Source organism: Mirounga leonina, unplaced genomic scaffold (genome assembly GCF_011800145.1).
Source record: "Mirounga leonina isolate KUSES-001 unplaced genomic scaffold, KU_Mleo_1.0 Mir_91, whole genome shotgun sequence".
Classification (NCBI taxonomy): Eukaryota; Metazoa; Chordata; class Mammalia; order Carnivora; family Phocidae; genus Mirounga; species Mirounga leonina.
The window spans coordinates 11,321,288-11,341,155 of NW_023270839.1; the positions used below are offsets into that span (position 1 = coordinate 11,321,288).

At 42.3% G+C, this 19,868-nt stretch overlaps 1 protein-coding gene across 1 annotated transcript in view; it reads right to left on the reverse strand.

Moving 5' to 3' along the window:
* The window catches only part of RYR3 (ryanodine receptor 3), a 508,260-nt gene that overhangs the window by 253,776 nt on the left and 234,616 nt on the right, over positions 1-19,868 (reverse strand). The window contains exons 9-12 of the mRNA XM_034994885.1: positions 18,518-18,592; positions 15,785-15,941; positions 4,706-4,879; positions 924-1,045 (exon numbers count right to left, since the gene is read on the reverse strand). Coding sequence (XP_034850776.1) covers positions 924-1,045; positions 4,706-4,879; positions 15,785-15,941; positions 18,518-18,592 — 528 coding nt within the window. The remainder of the gene's footprint in view (positions 1-923; positions 1,046-4,705; positions 4,880-15,784; positions 15,942-18,517; positions 18,593-19,868) is intronic.

Sequence of the window (19,868 nt, forward strand, 5' to 3'; positions counted from 1 at the left end):
AAGAAAGAAAGAAAGAAAGAAAGAAAGAAAGAAAGAAAGAAAGAAAGAAAGAAAGAAAGAAAGAAAGAAACTGTAGGAGATCTCAGAGCAGTGAGATAGAAGGAACCTGAGCCTCAGTAGCCCGACCTTGTCTACCCTATACTATTACTTAGACGAGAAATAAATCTATCTTGAACTGCAACAGCATCTTAGCCTATATCCTAACTAACACACATTGCTTGGATCACGGTATTCCAACAGGAAAAGTAAAGGTATAAAAAATTTTTCTCATTTCATGCAAATTCACACACGCAATTTAAGCCCCCTCGGCTTTAGAGATATTTTCCTACAAAAGAAGGATGACTTGGAACACTGCACTGTTTACAACAGAATCCATTTCTCATGATAATTGGTGCACACAATCCACAGTGTTCTGCTTTGGCAGCATTATTTAGGCATTGAGGGGATTATGACCCAAGTAGGTGTTCAGTCACTCTTCCCGTTTAAGTCCCAGCCATAGGTGGGTAACCCAAGGCTTTCAATGCAAATCCACTTGGATCAAAACCATAGCAACAATTCTGAATGATGGAGAAAGCTTTTCTAAATAGCACAAAGGGTATGGATCCATTTCTCCTCACACACTAATACAAAAGGGACTTAAAGTGCTCCAGGCACTCTTCACTTAATTTTTGGGAGGAGACCTTGGGTATTCCTGACACCAACCTGAGTCACCAATGGGGCTTAAGCATTTATTGGGCAAAGGGTGAAGCTGATAGGAGGTCTTCTCCTGAGAAAGAAGATTAAGTCCCAAACTCTCTGTGGTAAAACTCTCTGCCGATGTTTAATAATTTCCTGAAAACTGTTAGTATTAAAAGGGGGTGGGTAGGTGGGATTGGATGGCCACAGAGTAGAAACTAAGAGATAAAAGGAAGGAGCTTCTGTACCTTACAAACTGGCTGAATAAGGCTGTTGTGTTCCGGATGATCCGAGCAGCCTGTGACTCCTCGCGTTGGCATCTCTGCAGGGTTAACCCGTCATCCATGTGGCCTTCCTGATGGAGTATGACCTACCCACAGAGGAAAGGACACCAGGTCCAGTTACATGCTACTACATAGCTGGATAGTCAACATTTCTTGCAGTATTTCCCTCATCCCTTGTATTCCTTCTCCCCAACCAAGTTCCCTTGTATCCACTTGAAAATGGGACATTGACAAAGTTATTTTGCCTGTACTCCCTATTACTGACCTATGAATCATTCCTGAGACACAGTGCTTTGATGAAAGTAAAATTTTATGTGCCACTGTGGTATGAGTTACAGTAAATTCCTTAGGCTTAGATGGCCAATTTGAAAAGGTGAAAACATATTTTGTAATAAAATTTTCTCTTGAAATGAACACAAATCCTTACCCTTGGAAATGGGAAAAGTCATTTTGTTCAGAGCCTTTTCCTCCAGAGATAAATGGAGGAAGAAAAGCAAGTTATAGAAAAACTCTCTACTGGGATCAGGCTTGGATTCCTCCCCTGAAGGACAGCTACTGTTGACCGTAGAACTGGGGAAGCAACTCAACGTAGTAGTTGCTTCTCATGGAGGCTAAGAAGGGCATTTGAAGGCACAGGCTCTGGTAGTAGTTGACGTGGGTTCTAGTCCTACTCTGCTACTTCCCAGGTGTGTGACCTCAAGTAAGTTATTTAACTTCTCTTGGGTTCAACTTCACCATCAAATGGACTTCTAGGGTCGTTTCGAGGATTAAATGATTTACATGTAAATCACTTAGCATGTTTCCTAGAATCTAGGAAGTCCTCAGTGAATATTTGTTATAAGGGGCAGTATATTACTGATCTCAAATCAGTTATCTAAAAGCTAAGTATACGTACTGATCACCAGTGACATCAAGATACAATTTTTGGGCAGGGTTACCAGCTTTGAATATGGAGGTTAGTGATTTTTTCCCTTGAAAGGGTCAACTGTATGTGGATATTAACTGGGATGGTTTGAGTCTGGTTCAAGTCAGACTTAAATTCTGATTCAAGTTCCTGACATGGTTTCCTCTTGAGGTGAGTTAAGTGAAGAGGGACCATTTGTAGGTCCTGGGATCTGGGGTGGTGTCAATTAAATACCACAAGTGGCTCCAGCAAATATCTTGAGAAAAAGGGTTTTTGGGCTCTCTCATTTTTAGCTCAAAGAAACTTCTTTTCCTTTCCATGTAAAAATCTCTTCCTTATTATTTATTCTTCTGAAACTGTGTCCTAACACAATGAGTTCATACGTGAAGTCGAATACTGGCTTGCAAAAATTTATATTCAGTTTTGACAAATGACCTTGCATCCCATCTACATCCTGTAGCTTAAGTGTTAGCCAAGGATACTCCTAGTACTGGATTCACCAACTGTTTCAGGACCACTCCGTGAGAACTGCCCAGCAACCGTTTAACAACGGTGCACTGAGATTTGGCAATACATTGCCACTAGGTTGGCTCTGGTCCCAGTCCCAGTATTCGGGTCCCTAAAGACTAAAATCCTTAGATTTTGCTTGTTCAGGTAACACATTCAAACTGGCCAGCCAAACAAGAAAGTAAGGAGAAATAGGGGGGATGTAGCTGTTAGAACATGGTTATTATGTGCCCTATTGATCGCTGCAGCCCACTTCTTTTTCTCTTGGAGGATTCCCCTAATTCAAGAGAAGACAGCAAAAGCCCACGACGGGAATGGCAAAATCCTGCCTTTAAAGTGAGTTGCCTTTAGGTTTTTCACAGTGTCTATTTTCCATCAGTTTTTCTAGGTTCCTGTTTTGTTTTATAAAATGCTTAACACAGATCTGAACATCCTTTGTATTTTTAGAAAGAAACTTAACCTGCTCCTCACAAAATAGAGCAGGGCAGCCCTGTCAGGGGTCGAACATCATGACATCATTTAGAGAGTTTCTGAAAGGACCTTCCAGATTCACATGCACACTGCTGCAGTTAAAGGAATATACAGACTATGGTCCTGGAGGAGAAAGGCAGGGATGGGCAGGAGAAGTCAGCAACACGAGGTGGGATCTCTCCTCATTGACAGGGTCATTTTAGTGTGTCTCCTCCCAAGAGGAGAGCCAAGATCCACAAATTCCACCTTTTTAAATATCATCATTATCTTAGTAGGTATGGAAAATTGTGGAGATTCTAGATGATACTATTGTACTCTACAGAGGATTTAATTTTCTTCTTATAGGCTGGTAGGATAGATGGGTTTTTGGCATCTATCTTTAAGTTGCCCTTATTTCCAGGGGTAGTTCATACTCCTGGGGTAGAGCCCTTTTGGAATTTCATTGAAAGCCTACTGTATTTTCAAAGGCTGTTCCAACTTGAGGGACCCTAAACCCCAACCTTGGCTTCCTAGGATTGTCATGCTTTTGACATCTCCGCTTTGCTCTTCTCCATCAGAGAAGCACTGTATGCTGTTTGCTATCCTTGCTTCACAGCCCACCCATGGTCAGCTTAAGGGGAAACTGCATGTATAATTTCAGTTTCATGTTTCTACAGCTCCCTCTGCTCTAGAACCTTGGCCCTGTAAGTCCCCGAAACCCTGGCTGACCTTATCTCTCATCTGTCACTCCAGCCCAATGAAGCTAACACAAGACCCCATTCCTTGGTGCTGCAACTCAGCCAATATGCGGAAGGGCAAGTAGAGACCAGGGTGTGGCTCACTTAGTGCATTCACCTTCTATCTGGGATCTTTAGCACTCCTGTCCTGGATGTCCTGGTTGTTGAAGCCTTCAAATGATTTTGTCTTGGGTTTGGGTTTTTTGTTTTTATATTTTATCCAGCCTTGATAATTGTTCGTAGAGTAAGGAATTGGGCCATATAGTCAGTATAGTTGTTATTTACTCCCCCCCCTTCATAATTTCAGTTTCCCATTTCTGGATACTTTCCTGGTATGTTTTACTTTACACAAAAGCAAGCTAGCACCTTATGGTTTGTTCCCAAGCTCCCTACTTACAACAACCAGCATCCTGAACTTTCCATCACCTCCATATTAGGCTGCTAAACCCAAGCTATGGTGTACAATGGCTCCTAGAACCCTCTTCTAGGGTTCCTTGACTACCCAAACGGGTGTTTTGTAAGGCTTTTTCCAAGGAAAATCATGCCCCTGGCATCTATTTTCTGGTTCCTATCAAAAGAAACACTACTATAGCAACTTTCTGGTAAAAAGATGTGGTGTGTACCCACGCCAGTTTCCCACTGCAGCAGCCTGGGATGGACCACTCAAATTGGTGTGTGCTCTCTGTGGACATGGCATCAACGCACAATATCTCATCTTTCTGCACGTTGGTTCCTGTGGGCTTGTTATCATGCAATCTGCATTTTCTCTAGCAATTCTATTTAGTCTCTATATTATGAAAATCACACAGTAACTCAATTGTCCACTTAAATGGAGAGAGGAATGGTGTAAATAATCCCCAAACAGCATACCACCAAAAGTTATTTAGTTCAGGTTTTAGGGTGCATTGAACAAATTCTGCCCCCTCCTCACAGATTTGCCATGTATTTAACTTTTTTTTTTTGCTCTGAATATGGGGTTACAATAACCAATTAGGCAGCACAATCTGTCACAGGATAACTCTTCAGAATAGCAAAAATAGTGAGAAGTAAACATACATCATGTTCGCCTAATTCTCATAATCACTTTTCTTGCCTAGTTGCTTCCAGTTCAGGGTAATACAATTCCGGACAGCCTTTCTGACCCCCACCTTTCTTTTCAGAGGTCCAAGGCGGGAGGTCTTGGCATCTTGTGCTTTGTAGGTCACCCACAGACCACTGGCTATGTGTTGTACAAAGCAGACCGAATCTCCATACTTGATTTCTGGAACGCCCATGCCTTCTATATCTCGCTTGTGACTGGAATCCAATTTCTCCTTGGTTTCCTATTTCACAGAAAATGAGACAAACATGGGCATGTCTAATTAAATAGAAATGCAATACAGAGAGCAAATCACCTATGCAGAATTTGTAAGCTCCGGTATCCATTACCAGAATCTTCATGATGTGCCTGTCCAAGCCAGGATTTCAGAAAGGCTTGCTTCCCTTATCTGCTGTTAACCGTAAAAATCAATGGATTCCAAGTTCCAGCCACTTTAATAATTACTTAAATCCATGGGGAAAGGAGGCAGCTGGTAGGGTCTCTTTTTGGTCCTGACTGTATATAGTTCTCTGTTACATTTTCTATTTTTCTCATCCTGACTTAGATCCTTTAATAATAATGAACACTTTAGTGGCCAATTAACTTATTTTCAGCAAGTTGTATCTTCTGTAATTTTACTGGTTATCTAAACTCACTGATGCAAGGCTTTAAACATGTCTGTTAACATCACATAAACATCTTTAACAGAAGTCAGCAGAGAGAGCAGACTTGTGAATCAGGTAGGGGCCGCTGTGCCAGAAGTGAGATGTACTCACCGGTGTCCCCGTCTCTCACGGCCTCCTCACTTGTGTGTTGCAGCCAATGGCTTTCATTCTTCAATTGCTACTATTTCACTACATCTTTTCTCCAGTCTGGAGAAAGGAGTTGCTGTGCATCCGGGGTGTCTGTTTGGGGACAAGCTGCGGTGCCTGGCACAGAATGAGTCAGGAGGCCGACCCAGGGTGCACGGTAACCCTGTCCCCTCCTCATCAGTCAGGGCCTCTGAATGGTTTGACTCCACTTTCATTCCTCCTCTACATCTTGCATGGAATTGCTCATTTGTAAAAGCCATTAGCTGGACAGCATTTTGAGCTTTTTACGGAATAAAAAATGCAACCTGCTGTTCCCTCTGCCTGTGACCATTTTACTCTCCTTCTTGATGATGGAACAGCAGCAGGTGCACTGAGCTCTTACTGCGTGCGAGGCGGTGTTCTAAGTTCTTTACATGAGTCAACTCTTCCTAACAGCTTTGGGTGCAGCTGCAAATACTATCCCAGTTTTTAGGGGAGAAAATGAAGATACAGAGAGATGAGCAATTTGCCTGAGGTCACCCAAGAAGTTGTGAAAGAGCTAAGATTTCAACCGGGAAGTCCAGCTCCAGAGACTGTGTTCTCCCCACTGCTCTGAACTCCTATTCACCCTTCAACACCCTGTTCGGATGCCCCCTTCTCTGTGAGGGCACAGTAGTCCCTCCCACTGTACTTCCCCAGCACACTCTCATTACTTCACTGGGCACTTAGCACTATATTATAGTGTAAATGTGCTTGTTTATAGGACACTTTCCTTGTGTCAGACTTCAAAAGAATCAAGGGCACGGGCCAGATTTCAATTACTTTTGGATTCCTGGTACAGAGATTCCAGTGCCTTTCAATTACTTAATAAACATACATATACATATATATATATATATATATATGTATAGCTAAGTAATTTTTTTCTTTCAAATATATATTTTCATTTCAGCTCTGATTTATTTTCCTTCAAAACAGTAAAATTAGTTATTCTGTGCACATTTACAGGATCATCTTAGGCAATGTTAATACTTCACAAGAAAATTCTTATTTTCAATGTATGTTGAAACATTGGCTTGATTTTTAAATATGAGATTTCTCAAAATTAACATTTCTAAAGGAACTTATCTTTGATTTTATAACAAAAGCCAATGGGAAAATAGAATGTGATATATTAGGTCTTCTTTAGAGGCAGGTGGTCAAGAATGCATTGATTTCACAGAACAATGGATACTTGATTTTCATTCCAGAAATATCTATAGTCCTGAAGATACTTAGGCCAGTAACAGGATTTAAAATATGCCAAAGTTCTCTCCTCCAGCCTGTTCTCTAAACCATAGACAATGCAGCAAAAGAAAACACACTGCAACTGTTAAATATGAATAATGACATGGAATGCCAAGAGCTCACAGTTAAAATAGTGCATGTTCCCAAACTATCAATGACTACACTCCATTTATTTTCTCAATTTTGTTTATTTAAATATGACTTGGCCAGAAGAAGAGAAATAGTAGGATCTATTTCTCTAGAGCCTGAAATCAATGGATCATGACTGTTTATAGAATGGAGTGTCTCTTGGTGTCTTTGCTTTTACAAAACAGCATGCACTCCCAAAGCTCTATGGTGGTCACTGCAGTGGCCACTTCTAATTTAAAAGAATAGAAGCAACAACAAAAGAAACTAAGACATGGAGATGAAACAACTAAAGCCAACTCAACCCAAATCTAAACACACCAAGGATATACTAAGGAAATGAGAGTGGTCCATGACAGAGAAGTCTGACTGGGCTCATGGCAGGTTGGTGATCTTCTGACTTCTGAGCACGAATGCTCCCTTCTCTGTGTTCACCTGAATATGGCCCCATATGTACTTGCTCTACTGCTGGAAATGGACTCCTCCTAAATGATAGGGTTAATCCAATACTCCCTTCCATTAACTCCCAATTCCTAGAAGATACAATTTTCATTTCTAAAGTTCATATATACCATATGCTTTAACCAAATTGGACTATGTTCCTTTGATATATCAAGGTTCCCTTCCTCTGGGCCTTTACCCACATTACACTTTCTGCTTAGAAATCCCCTATTTCAGGGGCGCCTGGGTGGCTCAGATGGTTAAGTGTCTGCCTTCGGCTCAGGTCGTGATCCCGGGGTCCTGGATCGAGTCCCGCATTGGGCTCCCTGCTGGGTGGGGAGCCTGCTTCTCCCTCTGCCTCTGCCTCTCTCTCTCTCTGACTCTCATGAATAAATAAATAAAACATTAAAAAAAAAAAAAGAAATCCCCTATTTCAACTCTGCATCTTTACATCTCATCCATCAAGCCTTTCCCAGATCCACCTTTGCATTTTCCCTGATCTCGTAGCACTTCCCTTCTCCTCCATCAAGGCTCTTTACCATCTTCTGTGATAGGACTCCCTTGCTGGCATGCTTCCTGTCTGCTACCAGACTGAAAACTCTCCAAGGACAAGACTGGGATTTGCTTGTCTTTGCTTAAAATACGTTGCAAATAATCTGCTTTTGTTTTATTGTTCTGTGGACATCAATTTGTTTATCTCTGTCAACATTCTCTATGTTAGATGATGAGCGGATTCTAAGGAGGAATAGGATACTTGGTATTGAAGGATAATCATCATCATCTCCTGTCTCCATGGAGAACTTATGAAATGGTCCTGACCACATCACAAGTGTTAAATAAATATCTGGTTTAGACGATTAAGTTGCTGCTCTCCAGAGTGATTTAAGATTTCTAGGAGGACAAGGAAAGGAACTGCAACTAGTGTTTTTCTAGTGCCTACTTAGAGCAAAGTATTTCGCTTAGTACTCTGCAATGGCAATACCATCAGTGCATTTACCAAGGATCTACAAAGTGATATGTATTATGCACGACACTTTAAGAATATTTTCTCTCAACCTTTTAATGGTCCTTCTGTTTTCATTTCTCTTACTCTATAGGTGATAAAACTGAGGCTTGCAGAATTTCAGTAATTTGCTCAAAGTCCTGTAGCTAAGTAATGGAACAGAATCCAAAATCAAATAGAATTCCAAAGCCCATTTGTCATTTGAACATAATTTTTTGAATGGTTATCATTAGCAAAGTATTAATTGTATTAATGTTTCAGTTGTTTAAGAGGTATTATAAAGAAGAAAAGGCTGACAGGTTGAAAACATATGCAATTATTTTATGAAAAAATGGCTCTGGGCTCATATAAACTTTAGGGTCATACATATAAACCAGTAATGATAGCAAGGTGACATAGTCTACATTCAAGGTGCAACTGGAGTTTGGGAGAGAGAAGACCTCATTGTGCCTGAGAGTAAGGGATGATTTTATATAAGACAGATACTTGATGTGAGCTTGGCTGGGAGTGAGAAGTGAGAAAGGAAAGAAGGAAGAGGACTTGATTCTAGTAAGACGGGCTTTGTGTGGCAAGGAGAAAGCTTGAAGTCCAGGAAGGGACTTGAACAAAAAGGCCTCCGAACTTTGTACTATAAGTACATGTTTCTCAAACTCACAACATTAACAGACTTTCTCCTGGAAAAGAGGACTTCGGACAAGTTCTTTATCTTCTTCCAGGAGTCAAAGGAAACATTAGGGCTTATATAAGACGGATTGTTAGGAGTCCTACAATAAAAAGCAAACAACAGAAAAAAATAAAACCTGTTGAATTCTGCATAACGCAGCAAGTGCAGCCAAATTGCTTTTTCTAAAAAAAAAACAATTCATAAAATTATCGTTTGGAATACCTCTTGGGAAAAGCTAGCGTTGGCAATGGAAAGACCCTGAGATTTTTAAGCAGGGTGCTAACACAGGGCTGCATCTTAGAATAATTGTTCCAGCAGCAGTGTGAATTATAGATTGAAAAGAAACAAGGCTAGAGACAGCTGATTTTTAAGCTATGCCATCAGGACCTAGCATATCTGGAACGGAGAAGCTCCTAATTCATGTTTATTAATTAGAATGAAATCTGTTATTTGACATATTGAAACTGCCTGTGTCCACAGAGGACAACAAAGTACCTTTCCAACACACTGTAAGCACCCAAAAATGTTTCAGAGGGAAAATGAGACCCATTCATGGATGCTGGGGTAAGCCATCAAGAAAGGCCTGGTTAGTCTGCCCCTTCCTAGGTGTATCTGCAGAAACCTTGAGAAACAACCTTTGGGTTTACTTCTCCACATATATAGTCCTTTTCTAAATTTCTAATCTAGAATAGGAGGTCTTAGAATGTTCTTAAATAAATCACACACTGCAGGACATTGCGAGGATCCTGGCTGGGTGGGAGGCCAAGGAAAGCCCCCTGCTATTCGCTGTGTGCTGGGGGACCAGACTCATCTGCATTAGGGAAGGCGCACTTCTCCAGCGGGCTCTTCCCTCCATCTTTCTCCTTCAATTCCTACACCATCGGGATGAGGTAGGCAGCGCTACTGCCATTTCATGGATAAGGAGACACACTCCCAGGTCGTCTTCCTGGTCTCACTGAATCTGCACAACCACCCTTCAAGACACACTTCTTCATCCCTATTTTTTGGAAAAAAAGACAGATTAAGGCTGACCAGCAAATGGCCGAGCCAGGATTCTCACTCAGGCTTCTTTTACTTCAAAGCCCATGGTTTTCCTTGACTGCTTCTCTATTTGGTCCACTTTGAACAATAAAGACTTGAGAATCATTGATTTAAATTTTAAACATACTGTGTAGACCTCAGAATGGCTAAAATTAACAACACAGGAAACAACAGGTGTTGGTGAGGATGAAGAGAAAGGGGAACCCTCTTACACTGTTGGTGGGAATGCAAGTTGGTACAACTACTCTAGAGAACAGTATGGAGGTTCCTCAGAAAGTTAAAAATAGAACTATCCTATGACTGAGCAATTGCACTAGTAGGTATTTACCCAAAGGGTACAAACACATATATTTGAAGGGGCACATGCACCCCAATGTTTATAGCAACATTATCAACAATAGCCCAACTATAGAAAGAGTCCAGGAAAAGAGGACTTCGGATATGGATAAAGAAGAGGTGGTGTGTGTGTGTGTGTATGCAATATATATGCACACACAATGGGATATTACTCAGCCATCAAAAAGAATGAAATCTTGCCATTTGCAGTGATATGGACAGAGCTAGATGGTATCATGCTAAATGAAATAAGTCAGAGAAAGAAAAAACCATATGATTTCACTTGCATGTGGCATTTAGGAAACAAAACAGATGAATGTGTGGGAAGGGCAAAAAAAAAAAAAAGAGGGAGAGAGGGGGAGGCAAACCATAGAGAATAAACTGAGGGTTGATGGAGGGAGGTGGATGGGGGATGGGCTAGATGTGGGATGGGTATTAAGAGGGGCACTTATTATGATGAGCACTGGGTGTTATTTGTAAGTGATGAATCACTAAATTCTACTCCTGAAACCAACATTACACTGTATGTTAACTAGAAGTTAAAAATTTGGAAGATAAAACAATAAAAAATACTGTGTAGAAATGAAATAAAACTATTGTCTCTAGATGTTTGAATCTTGAGGTAGTTGTTTTCTCCTCTCCCTTTTCCCTCTTTCCTCTGTACCCATCTCCTTCCCTGGCTGAGAACTCAGTGAGGAAGCGGAGCAAGCCAGGGGGCTGGCACAAACAGAGCCAGTGTTTTCCTAAGGGATATCCTGTGAGTCCAGCTGCCATCTTGATTCTGACTGCCAGGAGCTGCTAAGGTTAAAGGGCACATGAGGCCAGTCTACAGAGATGCTTTTCATGCACAGCAGAGAGAGCAGTGCACAGCTTTTAAAAGGCAGGGAAGTCATGTTTGGCCAAGAGCACAGTGCTTAGTGCATACTGGATATTTGATAATTGTTGACTCAACTGAATGTAACATTTTTATACACTGTGGAAAAATTTCCTCTCACTGGGAACAATGATAGCTCTACATCCTTCTGCAATAAAATAGGCAAACTTTGAGATTCTATCTCGACTATTCAAGACGTACAGAATAGTCATGAAAAATAGCTATAAAATAAATGGTTACATGTGATAAGTCTTGATTTAACATCACTAATTCACTCTTCCCTGAAAGGAATTCAGCACTCTAAACTGATGTGGAAACATGACATCTAGATGATATTTACTCTGGCATGGCAATACTAAATCACATTATCTGACAATCCTTGGGGAATGGCCTTGCAATGTCAAGACAATGTGAAAATGATGTGAAATCAAGTTCATAGAAATCTGACTTCGATGTTCAAAATAATGAATCTGTCTCCTTGAATGCTGATAGGCAGATAAAGATCCAAAATGATTACACAATGATGACAGGATACTTCTATGATGATGATGGGGGTTAAAATGAAATGGATTTGAGGCTGGTTTAATGTATGACCACATTCTTATATCCCTTGAGCAATTTCCACACTTATCACCTGCTACACATTATGCCAGGTGCTGGGATACCAAAAGGCGGCATGTGTGGTCCTTGTCATCTAAGGGCTCCCGGTCCAGTGAGTGATGGCTGTTACAGAAACATAGACAGGGGCCTACTGGAGGCCCACGGAAGAGCCCTCCTCTTGTAAAGGGCATCTGACACTAGTCTGGAAAGATGAGCAGGAGTTCGTGAGTGCGGGTGTTTAGGAGGGGTAAAAGGCATTCTAGGCACAGGTTGAGCAATGAGAAAAAAGAACATGTTTAAGGGCTGATAAATATTTAGTAAGCCAGAGCTCAAGGCAACTGTGAGCAAGTGATATAGAGAGAATGGAAGGGTAGGCAGAGGTCAGATCTTAACATTTTATGACAGATTTCAAATGAGGGGCAACCAGATTAAGAGCTGTGTTCAAGGTCTCAGAGAGAACAGATGGGAGTCAAGGCCAGATCTAGGTGACCTGGAAGCCACACTCTATCAAATACCACTTAGGTTTAAAGGAATAAGGTGTGATGCTATAGTTCAGAGGCAACAAGACATCCCAGACCTCTAGTTTGGTTTGGATCACCCTGCTGAAGGAGAGGGATAAAAACTGACCAAGGTCACTCCCTGCTCATTATTCTACATGCTTCCCATACTTGCTCAAAGACCTTGGTTTGATTTCATCTGAGCCAGGCCAGGCCCACGACTGCTGCAGGTGTGAGTTCTGACCCCCTTTCATGAAGGCTCAGTCACATCCTTGTCCGATCCACGTGTACAAGATTCACAGTGTACCTGCCGCTTCTTCGTAAGGGCAGCCTGCTAAGGATGTTAACATGCACCTGCAGCTGTCTCATGGCCCCAGTTTAGAAGTCATAGCTGTTGCTGACTAATGTAGCCAGACAGGAACATGCAGTGGGAAGCCCATCAGTGCCAAATGACTCACAGCCCAGCCAACCCAGTGCTGCCCTGAACACACGAGCCCCAAGAGTCCCCCTCCTGGGAGTCTCTTTTACTGTGTTCTAGATTCCCCAACATACAGAGAGGATCAGGTGAATACCCCCCCTAACGCCACTGACAGAGGCACTAAAGACACAGTATCTCTACCTCCCAGCCTTCCCGTTGGGATCCCCTAACCCCCGTGCCACCACCCAGATCCTGAAATGGTATCTCTGACTACTGTCAGCCATCTGCTCCATCCTGTAACACATGTAACAGGCAAGCACTGGCTAGATGACTCAGCACCTTCCCGCTGTTGAAAAGCAGAGCCAAAAGTCTCCTCCTGCTGGGGAACCTCACTACTCCCCGGTGAGGGTGAGCACACTGGAGTGGGCATTTAAGGAGGAAAGCCGGCACCCAGCAAGGTAAACATACATTTACTAGGGAGGAATCTGGGGCCCCAGAGCACTCAAGGCATTTCTAGCGTTCTTCTCCCAAGAGCTCTTTGGACTGTGTATGGCAGAGCAATGTGTTCTCCATACATTCTTGCTTTCGGTGTAGCTTCACATTCTAAGATGTCAGATGCTCCGCCCACACAATGTCCTAAGGAAGCCCCGATTTCCTGGGGGGGAACACAGCCATTTCTTGGCCTACCGAGGAGCCTAGGTCATTTTGACTTCAGTTCCTCGCCCACTGAAATGAACGTAGCTGGGCCGAGTACTGCGGCACTGGGAGTTATTTAAAACCTCTAACGTAGTGACTCCAGTGAAATGTAACAACATTGCCAAGTGCATAGGACAATATGACTCATGGGTGACTTTTACCTCCAGCTCTGCTATGCCGGCCGTCCCCATGGTACCTCGGTGACTTCCAGCCATCGGCTGCTTGCTTCCACGTGCATAGAGATGGAAGGACCTGGGGAGCTAAGCAATGGGCCTTTGGAGGGCAAGCGTGCTCACAGGCCAGGAGCTGTGCCAAGTGGAAGGACTCTCTGTGGTGCTCTGAGTTCTTCTGGCTGTCCCCAGTGGCCTCGGTAAGCGCTTAGCCATCCTCCACAAGGCTGAGCCAAGAAAGGAATGGAATGGAAGAGTCCCCCTGGAACAGGATGCTGCCAGCTGCCTGGAAGTCCATGTGAATGCCTGCTGTAACCAGATAAGCCCCTTTCTGAACTAGTAGTGGCCACAAAGTCATGGATCCACCCCAGGGCCCCAGGTCTAGAGGGGGCTGAGGGATCGTGGTAGAGCACTCGAAGAAAGAAAAAGCCAGGCTAGCATTCTTAGAAAGGAATTTACTTGGTCACCAGCCAGAAGGAGTCATTTCTTTTTTTTCCCATCTCTTTTTCGCCCTCCCACACTTGCTGTCGCCCGCAGCACCCCATGTCCAAGTTGGCTCTTAGGGAAGAATGTGATCTAGCTTGTCTCTGTTCTTCGGATTTTTTTGTTGCTTTGTTTCACCAATTCTTTTAGCAAGTTACACTGCTGTAAATCACTTGGCGGAGGCCAAAATGTTTTACTACACAGATCCACGTTTGTACTTAAAGTCTTTCTTTTGCTGGGAATCTTAAAAAACAAAAGTGAAGGGAACATAAAGGAGATGTGCTCAGAAAACCAGAATGAAGTCAAGGAGCCAAAATACCATTTAAAGAGAAGCAGATAGGAGGTGATGTTTGAGAAGAATTTAGGGTAGGAAGTTCATATATTTTAATGTTGGAAATATAGGTGTGGAAATAGCTTAACTATGATATGTAGCCATTTGGGGGAGAAAAACTTATATGCCAGAGATTCTCTGCCAGGAAAGACTCTGGGACCATAAAAAGAAGGAAAAGAAAGGAGTCTGAACCCCCTGCTTCAAAAGAGGGCAATGCTGGAAGACTGTCCTCCTCTGATTCATTAAGAAGCAGAGCTGTCCCACAGAAAATTCAGCTGTCAGCTCCACACCGAGTCCCACATGAACGGAATCATCAACAACCCTTTAATCCACTCATCTATGGTTGGAGACTTGGGTTGCTTTCATATCTTGGCTATTAAAGATAATGCTGCAGTAAACATAGGGGTGCATTTATCTCTTTCCTGAAATCATGTTGAGAACACAAATCAAGATCTATTTCTGGAAAAAAGCAAAGAAGAATGAAACTAGAGATGAAGCCCCCAAAGGAGATGTCAAACTGTCTTGTTAGGAGGTGCCGACTCCCTGATAGCTAGGCCTGCGACTGAGCACAGACTTTCCTACGCTTGGATGATCTTTCCAGAACAATCATAAAGTGACAGAGCATCCAACTCTCTGTCAGAAGTCAGCTCAGCATGCAGTTCTGACCATCCAACTAGATCCAGTTCGGAGTGATGCAGAGTTAAAGCCTGACTGGACGTTAAAGATAGGAGACTGCAAAAAAACCGCTGTCTATATACACATCAAAAGGCAAAGCTACATGTTTGCGGTTAACCTAACTAGCCCAGGGTCCACTTTTAATGAAGGCTGGGGATGGATGGGTAGGAGCTAAGAGAAGTGGAGGGAAGAGACCTCCGAGGGAATGAATGAGGAAGGTACTGGTGACTTTATATAATACAGATAACTACAAGATGAGGTCATGTCCAGACTGACGCCTTCTCTACATCTTTCTGAAAGAAATCGCTTCCTTGATTTAACCCCATGTAGCACTGAAACTCGTGCCTCTACATTATCATTGTCTTATAGGACTGAAGCATATGCTTAAAAGTATTGAAAACAACTTAGAATATATCAAGCAACAGCATCATCTTTCATTAACCTCTGAAAAACACTGCCCATTTCTGTGATCCTTTTATTTTCTGGGGCTTTCCACTCTTCTTTGAAGTCTCTCTTTTAAGACTTAAACCTGCCTCCACGGCCCCCATTCCCCTGTAAACTTAATTCAAAAGCTAGAAGAAGACAGTGTTTCTCATAGGTCTAATTTCCAATTCCATCTCATTCTAGTCCACTTTCTTTTTGGTCACAGTTCTGCCTGGAGGGCTCAGAGCTTTCACTTTTAGAATGAGGTCAAAGTCCACTTCCTCACCCCTTACCTTGGAGGCCCGGAAAGAGAAGGCTGTGGACTTGGTGTCTGACTTCACCCGGTCCTGCAGTATAAGGCCTTGGTCCTCTGTCAAGGCCAGGTAGTGGCCTGTGGTGAGATGCCGGAGCCGGAAAGCCTGGCCCCATCTGATGTTACTGCCACTCCAACTGTGCAGAGAGAAGAGCCGAGAAACTCAGTCTATTTCAATATTTATCCTGGACTTTCTTCCACACACTAGCAGAATTGTAATCCCTCTGTGGTTTATCCCCTGGAGGGACAAAACGCCCGTCTCCTGGCTTGCTCTAGGATTTCGGGTCTCCTGACAACTCGGCATGGTACTTCTCTTGCAGCCTCTCAACACCAACAAGGAGGCACCCTCATGCACCATGGGTGGGAACGTAAACTGGTGCAGCCACTGTGGAAGACAGTGTGAAGGTCCCTCAGAAAATTAAAAATAGGATTACCACATGATCCAGTAATTCCACCACTGGATATTTACCCAAAGAATAAGAAAACACTAATTCAAAGAGATAAATGCACCCCTATGTTTACTGCAGCATTATCTTTAATAGCCAAGATATGAAAGCAACCCAAGTCTCCAACCATAGATGAGTGGATTAAAAAGATATGGGGCATGTGTGTGTATGTGTGTGTGTACATACATATATACAATGGACTATTATTTAGCTACCCAAAAAGAATGAGATCTTACCATGGATGGATCCAGTGGGTATAATGTTAAGTGAAGTAAGTCAGTCAGAGAAAGACAAATACCTTATGATTTTGCTCATATGTAAAATTCAAGAAACAAAACAAATGAACAAAAAGAAAAGGACAAAAAATAGACTTTTAAATACAGAGAACAAACTGGTGGTTGGTAGAGTGAGGTGGATGGGGAGATGGGTAAAACAAAGGGGATTAAGTGTACACCTAATGAATACTGAGTAAATGTATAGAACTGTTGAATCATATTGTACACCTGAAACTACTATAATACTGTATGTTAGTTATACTTCAATAAAAATAAAAGCAGGGAAAAAGACCACAACAAGAAAGATGATCCTGGGACAAGTTAACTATTTAATGTAACTAGAAGTCCCAAGCTTCCAATTTTCCCTTCACTCCACTGAAGTTTCTTGATATACAAAAACCACAAAAAGAATGCCTTATAAGGGAAACTCATTTTTGGAAAAGCAAAGCCATCCCTAATGTATTATCTCAACTCAAACTGTACTACCACACAGAATCCTATCTTTGAGAGAAATGGTAAAAATACTTGGGCAACTTACACTCGCCAGAGAGAGGTAGATAATAAAGAAGTCTGTGTGTGTGTGTGTGTGTGTGTGTATTTTTGTATTAGAGGGTGATCCATTCTGTGGAAAAAAAGTGAAGCAAAATAAGATGATTTAGATAAGGGAGACCTCCTGTTGAAATGGCAACCTTTCAATGGTCCTACATCAAACTGTTGGCATTCAACAAAAGTTACAATAAGAGTTAGGCGAGAAATTATCCACTGAATAACTTGAAACTCATTATCTTTTGAGTTAGAATAAAATCTTTAAGTTAGAATAAAATCTCATGGTTAGGCCTCTGGGGAAATAAACAACCATAACTGGAACTATTATATATACATACCAACTTTGACTTTGTAAAAAAGCCCATTAAGCAAGGCTTAATATCCTGAGAACAAGATTATGTTAGAGCAAGCATCTTAACAGGGCTGGAAAGAGAATATAAATGCTCCAAGCCAGCTATCAAGTGGGTGCTCCTTAAAAGCAATATTCTTTAAACCAGTAACCTCCAAAGAGTTTCTCAGTAAAAACTGTAAATGTATCTATGTGTGTATGTGTGTAAGTTCTAGTATTTTCTCCTGATCTATAATGGATTACCTTGAAAACCACCTTGGGGGCATACACCCTCACGAGAGAGACATTTACCGTGAACATACGTTCAGAGGGAGGCTGAGGAGCCAGCTGGCAGGAACAGCAGAGAAGGAAAAGCAGACACTGTCCCTCCTCTGTTATCCCAAGCAGCTAGTTTAGCTCTAGCCTGACTTGCAATCCCTCTTGGCAAAATAATGGCCCAGAGCTTACTGGATCCCCCTTTGTGGTGTGACGTTCGGAGACCACATGTTTTTCCTCAAGCACACAGCTCAAGTCTCAGCCTCCTGTTCCTTCCACCCAGGTACAATATTGTTTCTGACCAGTCCGGTAAATACGGTTTCCCTCTCGGCTACCTCTCCAGTGGTGCTTTAATCTTCTCTACCTCATGCCATCACAATCACTAGTCTCATTTAAAGCCAACATTCCACTGGAGCCAACACAACTACTGAGAAGAGAAACACTAGGTGGGTTTCAGAGACTCTGTTTAAGGAAACAAATGGGAGAAGTATTTTGATGGCTTTCAGCAGACCCGTCCAAGCTCACCTTCTATAACCTGGCCACCGGAAGGGGAGCAGGAGTGGGGGCTGGGTTCAGGGCTTCAGAATCAAAACAGAAGTCTTGGAAATTCTCATTCTCCCAATCTCACTCTCTCTCTCTCTCTCTCTCTCTCTCTCTCTCTCTGTGCGTGTGTGTGCTGCTTTTGTTTAAAAACAAAGTCAGGAAAATTTCAAAACAGCTCTGGGCCAAGGAACTTGTGAGAGTTTGCCTGGTGATGTGGCATCAGTGAAATTTTTAAGAGAACAGACAGTACAGCAAAATAAAATTATCTTGAAAAGAGCACCACCCTGACCCTCCATTACCTTATCCGAAGGGGTTCCACTCTCCACAGAGATCTGGCTCGTGTCCCAGCTCCCCCAGCTTCATAGAAGATCCTCCTGCGAGCAGAGTTGGAGATTAGCCTCTGAGCACGACACTGATCAGCACTGGGGAGGGAACAGCTCCCTGCAGAGGCTGTTCAATCCCTGCCGTTCTTTCCAAGCCCTCATGTAGTCAGCAAAAACTGAGAGCATGAGTCAAAGAGAAGCACAATTTTCCAGGCTCAATCGCTCAATCTTTTAGGAGGGAAAAAAGGCGCTAAAGGGGAGGGAAGTGCTCACCATATACGGATCGAGGACACTCATAGACCTCAGGTGTACAACAAAAAGGACTGTCTCCATTTCCACATCAGGAATCAACACAGCCTCATCACATACCATCAGAGCAGATACCAAATGCTCTGATTCTTTTAGGTTAAGTTCCTTGTAGTTTTACATCTTTCAAAAATGTATTTGTACTTTTTAAAAATGTACCTGTCCTTTTAAAATACGCAGGCAATATGGTATGACTTCATTTCCATTATTCTAGGAAGTCTGGAGCAAAGCTTTATGCTCAGCTGCTATAGTAGGCATAACTTTATCACTCTACCGTTGTCGCCTTTCCTGCATTAAAGATAATCTTTTAATATATTTTTAAATAAAATGTATATTTTGGAATGATTTTAGGTTTACAAAGAAGTTGCAAAGACAATACAAAGAGTTGCACACTTTCACTTGGTATCCCCTAATGTGATCTTGCACTGTATGTAAGATGTACATGCTACCCTTGTCAAAACGAAGAAACCAACATTGCTAGCTCATGGCTAGCTAAACTCAAGGCTTTACTTGGATTTCAGCAATTTTTCCATCAGTATTTTTCTTCCTGTTCCAGGATCCAATCCAGTAATACCACAATGCATTTAGCTGTCCTATTCTCCCTCGTTTCCTTTGTTCTCTTCTTAGACTTCCCTTGTTTTCCACGACTTTGACAATTTTGAGGAGTTGTGGTCAGGTATTCTGTAAAATGGCCTTTGATTTGGGTTTGCCCAACGTTTATCTGATGATTAGTGAACTCTGTTTTTCATTCCATACAATAGGGACCGACCTACCTACATAAGTGACCGATTCTTGTTGAAGAGCGTATCTCACGAAGAGTGGTCCCAGATTACCTGGTATATGGAATCCAGACTCTTTTCGAGAATCTTGTGACCTTAGATCAAGACTGATCACTTAACCACATTTAATCTCACCAATTTCACTAAAATCCCACCACAGAAGATTTGTGTATACCACAACTGAATCACTTGAGCCCCAGAAGAATCTTGATCTAGATTTTGAGACAACAGGTCATCGATAG